At 35.1% G+C, this 13,912-nt stretch overlaps 1 protein-coding gene across 5 annotated transcripts in view; it reads right to left on the bottom strand.

Moving 5' to 3' along the window:
* LOC145662974 (cAMP and cAMP-inhibited cGMP 3',5'-cyclic phosphodiesterase 10A-like) overlaps window positions 1-13,912 on the bottom strand; it is a 140,867-nt gene that overhangs the window by 105,190 nt on the left and 21,765 nt on the right. For all 5 annotated transcript variants that reach the window (XM_081729079.1, XM_081729061.1, XM_081729088.1 and 2 more), the window contains exon 2: window positions 9,121-9,450. In XM_081729079.1, coding sequence (XP_081585205.1) covers window positions 9,121-9,424 — 304 coding nt within the window. In that variant the 5' untranslated portion in view covers window positions 9,425-9,450. The remainder of the gene's footprint in view (window positions 1-9,120; window positions 9,451-13,912) is intronic.

Genomic DNA, 13,912 nt, shown 5'->3' with positions numbered 1-13,912 from the left:
GCGTGTATTTCGTGCTCATTACAATCTCCCACGTCATGCCCCAGTTCCGTCGGCGCATGCTATCAAATTGTGGGTACGGAACTTTGAGGAAACGAGTAATGTGATGAGAAAGAGGGGTGGAAGTGCGAAACGCGTGTGCACACCAGAGAATGTTGCAAGGGTGGAAGAAGCCTTCAGCCGAAGTCCCAGGCGTTCTGCACGCAAGCATGCCCTGCGACTTGGCATACCGGATCTCAGTGTACGGCGAATATTGCACAAGTAACTGAAATATCACCCATACAAAATGCAGATAGTGCAACAACTGAATGCGGACGACCTCCCAAAGAGACTACGCTTTTGCCGGGAATTGTTGGAACTCATGAACGACAACCCAGTCCTATGCGACAATCTGATCATGAGCGATGAGGCCAATTTCTATATGTCAGGTTTGGTTAACAAGCAAAACTTTACATATGGTCAGGTGAAAATCCTGAAATACTTCATGAAAAGCTGCTTCACAGTCAGAAAGTGGTAGTGTGGTGTGGCACATCATCATTTGGAATCATCGGGCCCTATTTTTTGAAGACGATCGCGATAATGCTGTTTCTGTGAATATAGAACGTTATGTTCACATGTTGAACCATTTCCTAGTGCCACAGCTTGCTGATCTTCCTGTAACTGCAAATACATTTTTTTTTTTTTAACAAGACGGGATCACATGCCACACCTCGCGCATTTCCATTAACGCGCTACAGAACATTTTTCCTGGTCATCTCATCTCCAAGAATGAGAACATTCTCTGGCCTCCAAGATCCCCTGATCTTTCAGTGCGTGATTTCTTTCTTTGGGGCCATTTGAAATCAGATCTTCCGGTATGACCCACCACATACCATCCAGGAACTGAAGGATCAAATTCGCGAGGAAGTTAATCGAATTTCAGTGCCAGTCCTGCAAGATGCGATGTCCAACTCCCATAAAAGACTTGGAATATGTGTGAAGGGAAAGGACACCTACGTGATGTCAGTTTCAAGTGATGGACATTTTGTGTCGTGACACGTCTGTGCAAGATGTGCAAGTTGTTCAGAAACATTCCTCACAAATTGCAAGCATTGTAAATTCATGTTGTAATTCTTTTATATCGCTGTGAATAAATTTGTATCGCTGGTGGAAGTTTCAAAATCGCCCGTTTCACTGCCGCACCCGTTATATCGCTTTCTACGTAAATTACAGTTAATGGATCAACAATTTTGACAGTTTACTGATTTACTGATTTCCTGTTGTACAGAAGATCTGAGAAGAAAGCTTTAATCCATTTAACATTCAATACTCATAATTTTTAGTTCAGATTTGTACATATCGTGATAACACCAACTGGAACGTTTACATATACATATTTTTGAACATACAGTAATTAGTACCTGCCTCAAACTGGAATTATATTATTTTGATTAAAATGTGTATCCTAAGGAAGAAGAGGGGTATCAAAATTTATGCCCAAAATAATGTCTCAGAAACTTCTCAGGTCAGGAAGATAAAACTCCGTATTTACATTTCTTATTTAAAATAATTGAATACGTGTCCCAGCGTTTCCAAAACCTCCGGTTCTAAGGGGGAAATTTCTATAACTTTTCCTCCATAGTCAAATCTACGTTGTCTGTCTCATCATCATGGGAAAACGACTGAATCGTTTGAGACGAACTCTTTAAGCATTGTTCACTCGGTTTGAGCCATTTTAGTCATGTTACTTTCATTAAAATCTGTATCGTAATAAGGATGGAAGAGAGAGTTTAAAAGATACTCTGAAGATAAAGTATCTGATGAACTCTTCATGTTCGGAAGATGAAACTTTGGTATATAACCAGTGGTGCTATTCAGCCGGTTCGCAAGAACCGGTTGTTAAAATATTTCCAGTTCGCAGAACCGTTTGTTATAGCCAGACATAACAGTAAATTTTACCCAGTTATACCCAGGAACAGTAAATTTTAGTTTAACTACATTTGTTTTTAGAAATTCTTATAGCTATAGGTTAAACCAGGGGTAAAAATGAGGGGGAATGCGGGGGTGTCGTGCTGCACCTCCAAAAAATATGTACGGCGTCTCTCCAGATCCTAAAAAAGGGCAAAGATAGGCAGGGGGACGGTGTGACATGATGCCGCTACCTATCGTCCTCCTACCTTTTCAGATCCACTTTTACCCCTGGGTTAAATATATGATCTCTAAGAGAGTTAGAACAAGGTATAATAGCGTTTATTTCTTAATCTCAAATGCTCCGATATCAAGAATGAGAACTGAGCCATATGAGTGTTAGTGGTGAAGGTTATTTAAATGTGAAACGTATACATACCATTATCAACAGTTGTCAATCCATTTCTGGATTATGATCTTTCCAATCTTTTCTGACAACCATCTATCTTGGATAATTTGTTTCTAAGATATTGGCAGTGATACTCAATTTCGACAGACCACCTTGTATTAGAATGGTGTGGGTCGCTACTTGTTATTTGTGGTATCCAGTAGAAAGTTTGCTTTTGTCTATCTTGTATGGTTTGTTTCCTAAGAGAATTATATCTATCCATCTACTTTCTCTCTAATATATATATATATATATATATATATATATATATATATATATATATATATATATATATATATATATATATATAGGCCGTGTCCAAAAGATACAAGTGCACATTTGAAGTACGCTTATTTCCGGAAGTGACGTCACCTAGTGTGCGTCAAAAGGTCCAAGTTCACAAGTGTGCGAGTGCATAGTGCGTAGTGTGCGAGGATGTACACTACGTTAGTATACTTGTGTGCTTAATATGGCGATTTCTCGTAGAATGACCTAATAAAATTTTAATAGGCATATTCTTAATATTTTTGTTTAAGTAAATATATTTGTGGACTGATTTTATAATAATTTACTTGATAAACATACAAGTTAGTGATTTTACAAGTCGAATATAAAAATATTACGCAAATAACAAATGTATTTACGTTATGTTCTTTGAGTATGCAATAGAATTTAAAATAGTATAGGGAAAACAAACAAATAGTTTCTTTAATAATGCTATAAAGACATTTGTGCTTAAATATTACATGGTTTATGTAGCTTAATTGAAATAGTTGCACTATCGGTAATGCGGCTATTTGCACGTAAATGACAAATTTTAATGGTGTATGAATATATTAAGTTCTAGCATAGTATACATAGATTATTCATTTCTCTATAGCTACAGCTACAGCCGCAGCCGCAAATGTTAATTCATAGACACATAAACCTAATTTTATAGTTTTGATTCTAAACGAATTCCTTTCAACGATACCATATTTCCTTGCACTTGAGAGAGACTGTAATATACCAATTACCATACATTGTGTATTTTTGACAGGTACCGAAAAGTGAAATACAGATCAAAAATTCCTTTCTCCACATTTATCAAAGATTTCACAAATTACTCCTGGTAAGTCTTTACTATGGCCATTTCATTTTTTTTATTCTTCGATTTAGCGATTTGATCTCTTGGTTTCGGTTTTAACAACTTGCCTCTTCACCCATATACTGTATATAAGGTAGTAGGTAGGTTGGTTCCTTTTTGTACCAAAGTATAATATTTAATTCACATAATATTGACGAGCGAGTGTTAGCGAGTGAAGGCTGGTTGGAACCCCGCAGAGCACTTTCTTTTCCGTCTTCGTTACGAATCGGTTCATTGAACGATTCATTGAAAGAAATGTCCAAAGTAAAGACTTGCCTTCCTCTTAATTCATATAATCCCATTGCTGTACCCAGTATTAAAAAATTATGAACAATAATTTCTTCCGTATAGTTGAACAATGAGAGCCATTACATTACATACTGTATTTTTTCATAAAACCGTCTCTTAATTTTCATAAAATTCTTATTATATTTTTAGTAGTTTATTTTACGTTTATATTTGGACGAGGGGATTTGTTTCGTTACTGAATAACCATTTTCGCAGTGGGAAGCATGTAGGAGAGTATATTTCAAGAGAGATGTAGGGCGCCGAAAGCGTAGTAAAATGCACGTAAATGTTGAAGTGTATACAATATACAGAACTCCATTCAAGCAGGCTTATAAGATAGTAATCTCACTTTTTTTTTTTTTTTTTTGTTATTTTTACCATACTACTTTCATTAGGGTTATTCGCCTTGAGTATGCAATATCCTTATAAATTGGTATTTCTTAGCGACATAATAGCTTTTTTCTGTAATTTTGGTCCTCATGTTGTTCAACTTTACCATTTCTTTCCTTGTCATCCTTTTATGTGTTAACTTTTGCTGTAGATTAAGAATACGGAGACACTATTTCGATGATTTCCAGGTAAAATCAATAAATTCACAGTGAAAGAATAACATCTAAGGAACTTCAATATTAGCGCAATATGGTAGAAAGAGTTCAATCAGTATGCCTGAACTGAAAGAATACAGTAGAACTACAACAATTATACTGTCATTGTTGTGAAATCTACCGTACAGGAAGCAATTATACTCAGTATCAACCCTCTCCCAAAGTAGTTTTGTGCCACATTATTGTAAATACCGCTCCCCTCGATGTCCTAACGCTCTTGCACGTTGCCTACTTTCAGTTGCAATAAAATTCCTAAACTAATTCGCAAAAGTGTCTTCAGCGCCCTAATCACCAGTGCTACTCTTCTTTCTGGAGATTATTAAATATTCCCTCCGCAAGCATGCCTAATAAAGTAGAATATCGCCAATAGTTTAGTGTTTTTTATGCTGTTACGAGTTTATTGTGCACATAAGACAACGCACACATATATTATATATGTATTGCATTTATGCTCCGCTCTTGTTAATCTGCGCGTGAAATACCCAAAATGACAAATATTTGCAGGCACGGCAAAGCTGAAGCTGTTGGCATACATGAAAAAAACTCTTAAATCATTTTATGGTTACCCCATATAGTCAATCTGTACGGTTTATTTATCTTTAATATAACTGGAAAGTCATTCATCTAAAGAAAAAAAGCATGCTAATTTTTTCTAGTACGCGAAATTCTCCCTTCTTTTGTCATCAATGTTCCATATTCCACCACAACGAGGCGCTGTAAGCAAGTGCTGATCAAAAGCTAATTTTACGAAGTGTACACTATTTAGTGTGCACTCCATTTGTAGACTTCGAGTGTGCATCCTCGAAGTGTGCACTATGCACTTTTGGACACGGCCATAGAGAGAGAGAGAGAGAGAGAGAGAGAGAGAGAGATGATTATATATAGAGAGAGAACCGGTTGTTAAACATTTAGAATAGCACCACTGTATATAACCTCCTTATTATGAATAGGTGGCTATGTGTTCCAGCGCTTTTAGAGAATTTCGCTTCTGAAGGGAAAGGGGATCTATGTTATTCTCAACATAACACCAATGTGCTGTCAATGTTGTCTGCTTCATCATCACGGGAAAACGGATAAATCATTTGAAGTGAATTTCCGAGCATAGTTAGCAGTTGACTTGCTCTGGGTTTTTATCTTGGCACTTTCACCGTTATATCCTGAGGAGCTCAAAACTTATGAAGAATAATGTGTATTTCATGAGCCTTTCAAGTTAGTCAGATTGAATTCACTGAAAATATGTTGATACGTGTCCCAGGATTTCCGAAAATTCTGCCTCTGAAGGAGAAACATGGCTTCTTATTTGTATTCATTAAATAGTGACAGTGAAGACATTTAATTGAACCATTTAAAATTAATTTTTAAATATAACTTGGGTTGACCTCGGTATTTTTCATAAACCCTGCAGTCAAATTGAAATGCAAAAGAAGGGGGAGGAATTTTTCGTAAACAATAATGGCCACGTCGTATGAAAGGATTTATTGAATAGCACTTGGGTTGAGTTGGGTTTCTATCTTTTTATTTCGATTCCAATTTACATCCTAAGGGAAGGAAATACACTTTTCATACATTTGCTATAAACTTATTTTTTCCGTGCTAACAACGGGCATTTCAGTAGTTGTCAATACTGTAAATAGGAAGAAAAATGAAAAATATATTCGAAAAGAAAAAGCCATTTTTGATTAGAAACAACTTACTACTGAAAGGTCTTACATATTATGGCATTATTTTTTATCATATTATGATATTATGATTTTATGATATTATTTATATTATATTATACTGAGTGCAGCTAAGTTGAAATCAAATATTTATATTCATATACAGTTCATACTGATATGCAAGTTTACCTTGAATATCTTTATAATTTTAAAGCAGAAGATACTGATATTCATTATGAGAGAGTTATGATCAATGGCGTATCAAAAAAAAAAAAAAAATGTACTCAATATATTAAAAAATAAAATTAAAAGTGATATATATTTGCTGTGCAACACAATGCAAAATGGTAGCAAAGTCTACACGTTCATATCTTACTTTGGTTTTTTTACTGATTAAGATGCTTAGATGAAATACATACTACGGTTATAATATATGTTTTTCTTTCGTCCAATTATTGTGAAGTGAATTCTCGAGGTCGTCGCGATTACCCATTTTTATATGTTGTGAGTACAATAATGCACCTCCGATTTCGTTTTTATTCTAAAGTTACATAATAAAAGAAACCAGATAAAAAATATATAATAAAACTGTACTCCGTTTTAAAAAATCAAGTACAAGTGATTGAAATTTTAAAAAAAAATGATTTAACACTGCAGTGGTTGCTAGCCCATTGGAACGGCATTAGTCGCGTGGAAGACAATAGTCCCCCATTTAAAAACAGAGTTACCGTTTATTGTGTATGAATTCCATGTCAATGGATTATTTAACTACTTTTAAATGAAATAGGATCTATTAAGGTAATAAAAAATACTAAATTGTAATAACAACAGAATTTACTGAAATGGTAAGAAAAATGTCTGGAGGACTATTGTCCTCCACGCGACTAGTCCAGTGTTAAATTTTAAAAAATCAACAAAAATGATTTTTGTTTTCAAATCTTGATTTTTCAACCCTGATTTACATTAATAATAAATTGAGTTGTATGAACAATATGTTTCGATATCTTCTGTATGATATTTTTGAAACTTTCCAAACTGGACATCTTCATTTATACTCTACGTGAATTACTATTATTGTGTCCATTACTTTTCGTATAACAATTCATGTGGATTAGATGTTCCAAGTAACTTACATTCTTAGATTTAAAAATCATCAAAAATACTGCGAAGACTGTAATGTAAATTTAAACAGTGTATAGTAAACTAATTTATAAAACGATAAAGTATTCATTTTGGTCCCTATTTGTATATTTATGGATATATTAAAATAAAGTAAATTATATGCATAAATTAATTTATGCATATGGTATTAGCAATAATACGAATACACCTGAAGACGTGCCCATTATTAATTACTTGATCTGTTTTAAGTTAATACGTCGTTTTTGCTCATTTTCAATCTTTTAATAACTCTTCTTGAGTTTTACTCACTTTCTTTCGTCTAATAAAGAATCAGACTTGAATTTGAAGGATTAAAAAAAAGTATGAATACCTAAGACGTTGCTTCAGTTCCGTTTTATGGAAGTGTGTCAAATTAAAATAACAAATTGTATAAATTTAAATTATGATTGCATAACAATTTGGATATATGCTGTTACGAACAAAATATAGTTTAAAGATATTAAACATTTCCAAGAATCCGTTTCCTTACAAGTGTCCTATAAACCAGTGTGGAAATTGACGCACTTCGAGGTGGGTGGGGGAGTTAGTGTGTGCCTAAAATATACTTGTACTAGGAGAGTACTCTTGCAGACTAAGTGTTAAATTTCTCAATGCATTCCAAAAAATATTTTTACTCGCAGGAAAATACCTCTGTACAATAAGGAAAAGTTATGATTTCTCAGTTTACGTATTTTTCTCACAAAAGACTTGAAAAATCAATTTTTCTAATATGCATAGCGTATAGCGTATTTTTAGAGAATTCCGAGTCATTATTTTCTTCACGTTTGCTAAATTTTTTTCGGTTTTTCATCATGGTCTACTTTGCGCTTGAATAACTATCTTATAAACATTGCTCGCAGTAAAATAGTTTTCAGCGAAACACAGAACTAAACCTTAACTGAGGGGTATAGTTAAATTTACATTGAAGTTGCACCATCCGGTTGTGACGTAATATCACGTGGTAATTAGTCCATTTTGCACACACAAATTTATTGATAAAAAAAGAGTGATTTACTTATGTTATGAAACATAACTGAGCAAGCGGCAGCGAGCGAAGGGGTATAGAAGCCTCACAGGGCTCCTTTTAGTCCACCATTGCCCTATGATAATACCACGTGACATTATCACATTCGGGTGGTGCGACTTCGATGTGAACCTAACCTCATCCAAACCTGTGAAACTGCAACTCACCTCAACCTGTGTCACTGTCCAGAAGATGTTACTTTTCGGCATTTCGGATAATTCACTGTACTAAAACTTTGTGCTCTATCTTCTCGGAGTAAATTCCATTTCGATACAGGTTCCTTAGTAGTAAGTTGAAAACTGATTATTTCTTATTTGCTCATAAATTAAATTTTTGTAGTTATACATGAAAGTTTGATGCCATTACCAAGTTTTCCCTAGAAAGCACAAAGGGAACGAGGTTCCGGTGAAGTGTTAAAGGTGTCTGGGAATTTCTTCCCTTTTCCCTCTTCAATTACCACACTGCTATCAAACCCCATTTGAATGAAATTATAGTTGCTAATTACTGTTGTTGGATTAGAGTGTAACGTCCCTTTCAGCAAAGAAAAGTATGCTAACCACATAACCACGAGGGAGCTCGCTAATAATTCATTGTTTAAGATTTCCTATGATTTCCTTACTTAACAGGAATTAATAAAAAAAAAAAAAAAAAAAAAAACTTTCTAAAATCTCTTACATAATATGTAAGATATTACAAAATCAATTATTTCTCGATGGTCAAACTTTTGAAGAAGGAAAAAAGATTCGGTAGGTAAATGGAGTGTGTTTTCAGCTACGTTTTATGCCAATGTTTCAAAATCGCTAAAATTAGAGATACGAGTTCTCACATCTCAAACTATAACTTGTTACAGAAAACTAACATAGATACGTATACTTTGACTATAAGAAAAATGATATAATAGTACTTGAGTATACTACAATACATACCATGTGCTTTCGTCACCATCTTCAGGATGTTCGCAGTTTCGTACAAAATAATTGCCAATTCCACACTATCTTCCAGAACACCAGTTAAATTCCTAATAATCGTATACGGGTTTGTCGTTCCATAGAAATTGCCTTCAGCAGGTGGTTCTGTTTCTCCATTTGTTGTGTTTTCTTCATCCAATTGACGAAAAGAGTAATCAAAATCCTTCCCTAATATTCGAAGACAATCTCTTGAACTTGCCACCATATGGAGACTTGCATCGATTGACGACACATCCCCAGTTATTCCACTAATTGAACTCATTCCACTCGAATTTTCCCGGGTTCTACCTGCACACATTATAGATATTTAATTTGATAACTCTTGTTTCTCTGTGTATATAGATATAAGTACAGTCTTAAATAAGCTAGGCTCTATTCAAAAAAAAAAAAAAAAAATTAATATTTCTTCGTGTAGTAAAATAATCTAAAAGTAAAAATGAATAACCTATGACAGTTGATTACACGGATCAGTGGGGTACAAGTTTCAAATATACCTCTGACATCAAACCAATAAAATGCGGGGTGCCACAAGGCTCGATTTTAGGCCCTACTCTCTTTATAATTTTCATCAATGATCTTCCAGCTTACATAAAAGCAGCCAAACCAACCATGTTTGCTGACGATACAAGTCTAGCCATTACTGAATACACTGACAGTAAAATGAAAGTTATTATCAAACAAACAATAGAAGAATTAAATTCATGGCTTGAAAATAATAAATTAAAATTAAATACCGATAAAACTACAGTAATAAACTTTCATCACTCTCGAAATACAAATGTAAATAATCCAATCATATCTATTAAAAATAAATTTATAGATAACGTTAAAGCAACGAAATTTCTAGGACTCTGGGTAAATGATACACTATCGTGGGATAGGCATGTATCTGTACTCCAAAAGAAACTTTGTAAAGTGCACTATGCCTTAAAAAGTGTGAAAACATCATTCAACATATCAGCATTAAAAGTAATTTATCATAGTCAGTTTGAGAGTCTACTTACGTATGGAATAGTACACTGGGGAAACGCAGCAGAAAGTAAGACAATTTTTAAGATTCAAAAAAGGGTACTGAGAACAATGAAAGGTACAAAATCAAGAGTATCATGCAAAAGAATATTCCGTGAGCTTAAAATTCTCCCACTGCCTTGCCTTTATATATTACGAATGGCAATTTTTATAAGAAAATACCTGAAACCGTCTCTTAAATGCAACAGTGACATTCATACATACAATACCAAAAACAAAAGCGATTTTGCAATTCCCATTCATAATACAACACTTTATCAAAAAGGTCCAAAATATACAGGAATACAAATTTATAACAGCTTACCCATCAGCATAAGAAACTCAAAATCCGATCACCTTTTTAAACAAAGACTAACAAAGTACCTACAAGAGCACTGCTTTTATACTGTCACGGAATTTTATGAACATGCTCAAGCTAGAAACTTGTAGTTGTATGAATCAATAGGAAGGTATTTATTCTATTATTACATGAGTAGTCATACTTATTTATATATTATTATAATCAAATGTCTCCAATACGTGTTTCCTAAATACTAAATGAAGATAGCATAATGTAAAGAAAAAACTACAGATTATCGCACTATGAATAAAACCAGGTAGATGAATAGATAAGGTATGGTATTCCTATGTATATATATGTATCATGTTGTAAGGCTAATGTGATGTATAAGGAACCATATTAGTAGTTTATTATATAGACAATAATAGAATTTGACATGTTCTATACCGCATGTACAAATGTACACACCTGTTCACAAAAGGCTGGAAACTCGTTCAGAAACTACACATCTGTTCACAAAAAGCTGGAAACTCGTTCAGAAACTAAGTCCGAAAAAGTGAGCCTAGATCCGTCACAATTCCTGCAGATCTATACACAGGAAATTGCATGTTCCCGCCGTTCTTTATATAGACACTAGCTGCAAACCGTACTGTCATCCGAGCGATGTGAAAATGTAAAAACAAAATCAAACTACCGTACTTATTTCTGAGATTAATATTGATTGCACACTTCACGCACAGTTCCAATATGCAAAAACAATCAATATCTTAAGTAGAAATTACTGAAAAAGACCGAAAATAACTCTTTAAAACTTCAAATGTAAACCTGCGCTTGGAGCGATACAATTACCAATATTATAACGCATTTCCTACTAAGTGCTTCCGTAGCCAAGCGGTATAGTAATGCTGATTGAAATTTCTGAAGCGAAGAGCGACGGTTCGAGCCTCCGTGCGGAAAGTTCGTTTTTATTTCTTTTTTTTTTAATATATGGAAACATTGTTAAAAATATAAATTTCTACTTTGAAGTACTTGGAAAAACAATCAGACGAACTGTCACTTTTCAAATCTCTGTCACATTTATTAGCCCTCCATTTCCATAATTTATGTATGAAAACGTTAACACAGACGTCAAAAATGTAAATTATTCATGTTCCTGATATATATATATATATATATATATATATATATATATATATATATATATATATATATATATATATATATATATATATGTGTGTGTGTGTGTGTGTGTGTGTTGTGTCACACAACTCTGTAATACTTTTTTTCGTGAAAAATGCTGAACTACGAAAAACATGACGTATGCCTTGTCGCAGCAGACGAGTTTCTCCACTTAATCCTACGAGTAACGAAATCACCTACAGCCAAACAGCTGCAATTCATTCATTAGTCATGGCTCATCGTGGTCAGAATGTTCGCGAGCAGCTTACTGCTCTTGTTGAATACGGTGGTATGAGTGTGCGACAAACTAGCGAACGTCTTGGTGTTCCCTGTTCTACAGCATATACTTGGTGTAAGAAATACTCAGAAACAGGTAACGTATCTAGAAAACCTAGCACTGGCCTTCAAAGGGTTTCAACTCCACAACAAGATCGGGCCCTAGTTGATGTAAGCCGTCGCAATCCTTTCATGTCATCCCGGCAGTTAGTGATAGCGTCTTGTTTTCCTGGCTCCTTCCTCACTGCTCGGCAACGCCTTAAAGATGCAGGGCTTCACGCATATCGAGCCGCGAGTAAGGAGCAACTGACGGATAGTCATAAAGTTGATCGACTAGTATTTTCTGAGGCAAATATTGGTCGTAACTCGGATCATGTAATCTTCACAGACGAAAAGATATTCTCTTCAGCAAATGATGGTCCTCGACTTGTGTATAGACCCACAGGAAAACGTTACGATCCACAGTACATGCACAGAACGCATCGAATGGGGCATGTTACTATTCACTGCTAGGGATGGCTGTGTAAGGATACAGTTGGTGAATTACACCGTATAGAAGGCCGATTGAACAGCCAGAAGTATCTGGATATTGTGCAGTATGGCTTGCTCCCCGCTGCGAGAAATTTATTTGAAGGCGGCATTGTAGAAGTTCAACAAGATCATAGCTCAATACATGATTCCCATCTAGTTCAAGCCTGGTTTCAAGAGGAACCCAATGTTGAGCTAGTCGACTGGGTTCCAAGAGGATCTGACTTGAACCCAATGGAAAATCTATGGGCGGAAGTTACAAGAACTCTACACGAAAATTGCCCTGATCTCCCACTAAGGACAGCTGACGCACTTTGGGAGCTAGTTTCTGACGCGTGGGAAGAAATAGCACAGGGACATCAATATGTCGCTAGCTTGGTTAACTCATTACCAAGAAGATTAAGATGCGTCATCGAAGCTAACGGCGATTATACGATATATTAATACCTGAATAAAGATTTGTCTTCACACCCAGGTGACCTTCGAGCTCTTTCAAGAGCTCACTAAGTTTTTCCATTTTTCCTTTAATATTGCTTACATTGGGACGTTTGCGTTTCGTCGGAATGTGCAATATACATTTATTTCTGCTCCTTTGTTCACCCTACACAGATAGTCCAGTAGTTAGCACGTGTGCTTTTGGTGTACTGGGTACTGGGTTCTATTCCCCCTGGGAGAAGCTTGTGTTTTTACCTATCTGTGATAATTCTGTGTTCTTGTCCCTGTTGTTAAAGAGGTACTGCTAAAACTATAAAACCGAGTAAAACAATTACAAATAAAAAAATCAGTTACTGAGGAACGTTCGGTAAGTCAGTTTTGTTTTAATATCTAATGCCTAGCGCGTTCGTTGTTGGGTCTTATAGTCGCGGGTTCAATTCCCGTTAAAAGTCCATTAAAATTTTACTTGAACTAGAATTTATTTGCATGAATCACCCGTCTTCTTTACCCTAAAGGACTTAAACGTTGAGAAAAGTATATGGTAAAAATGAAATAAATAATAAGACAGTAATAATGCTATTAATCTGTATCTATTTACATATGATATAAATGGAAAAGACGTCGTCTATCAGAACAAAAAATGGCTTAACCGTTTGATATGATTTTAATTAGTTAACACTTTCATCTACCTCTGACTCATGGGCACCCGAAGGGGGCAGGGTGGGCCCCCTCTGACTCACGAAATGTATGCAAACAGAAATACCAAACATAATATATAGCAACCATGAAGATAGCCCCTCCTAGAACATTTTAGGGTGCCATGCGCGGACTGGCTTGTTGTCACGCCATTTTTATTAAAATGTGTATCCTAACAGAGGAGAGGAGTTAAATTTAATGCCAAAAATAGAATATCTCACATTTGTGAGATGAAACTTGACCCCATGCCGTTAACGTCGCCAATATCTAGTGGCCCACTTGCCGGTAAATGTCGATCGTCGATGTAGCGACGCATCGAAAGATTGC

This window comes from Thermobia domestica, chromosome 1 (genome assembly GCF_964235325.1).
Source record: "Thermobia domestica chromosome 1, izTheDome1.hap1.1, whole genome shotgun sequence".
NCBI classification, from domain to species: domain Eukaryota; kingdom Metazoa; phylum Arthropoda; class Insecta; order Zygentoma; family Lepismatidae; genus Thermobia; species Thermobia domestica.
This window is presented reverse-complemented; position numbering and strand designations above follow the sequence as displayed.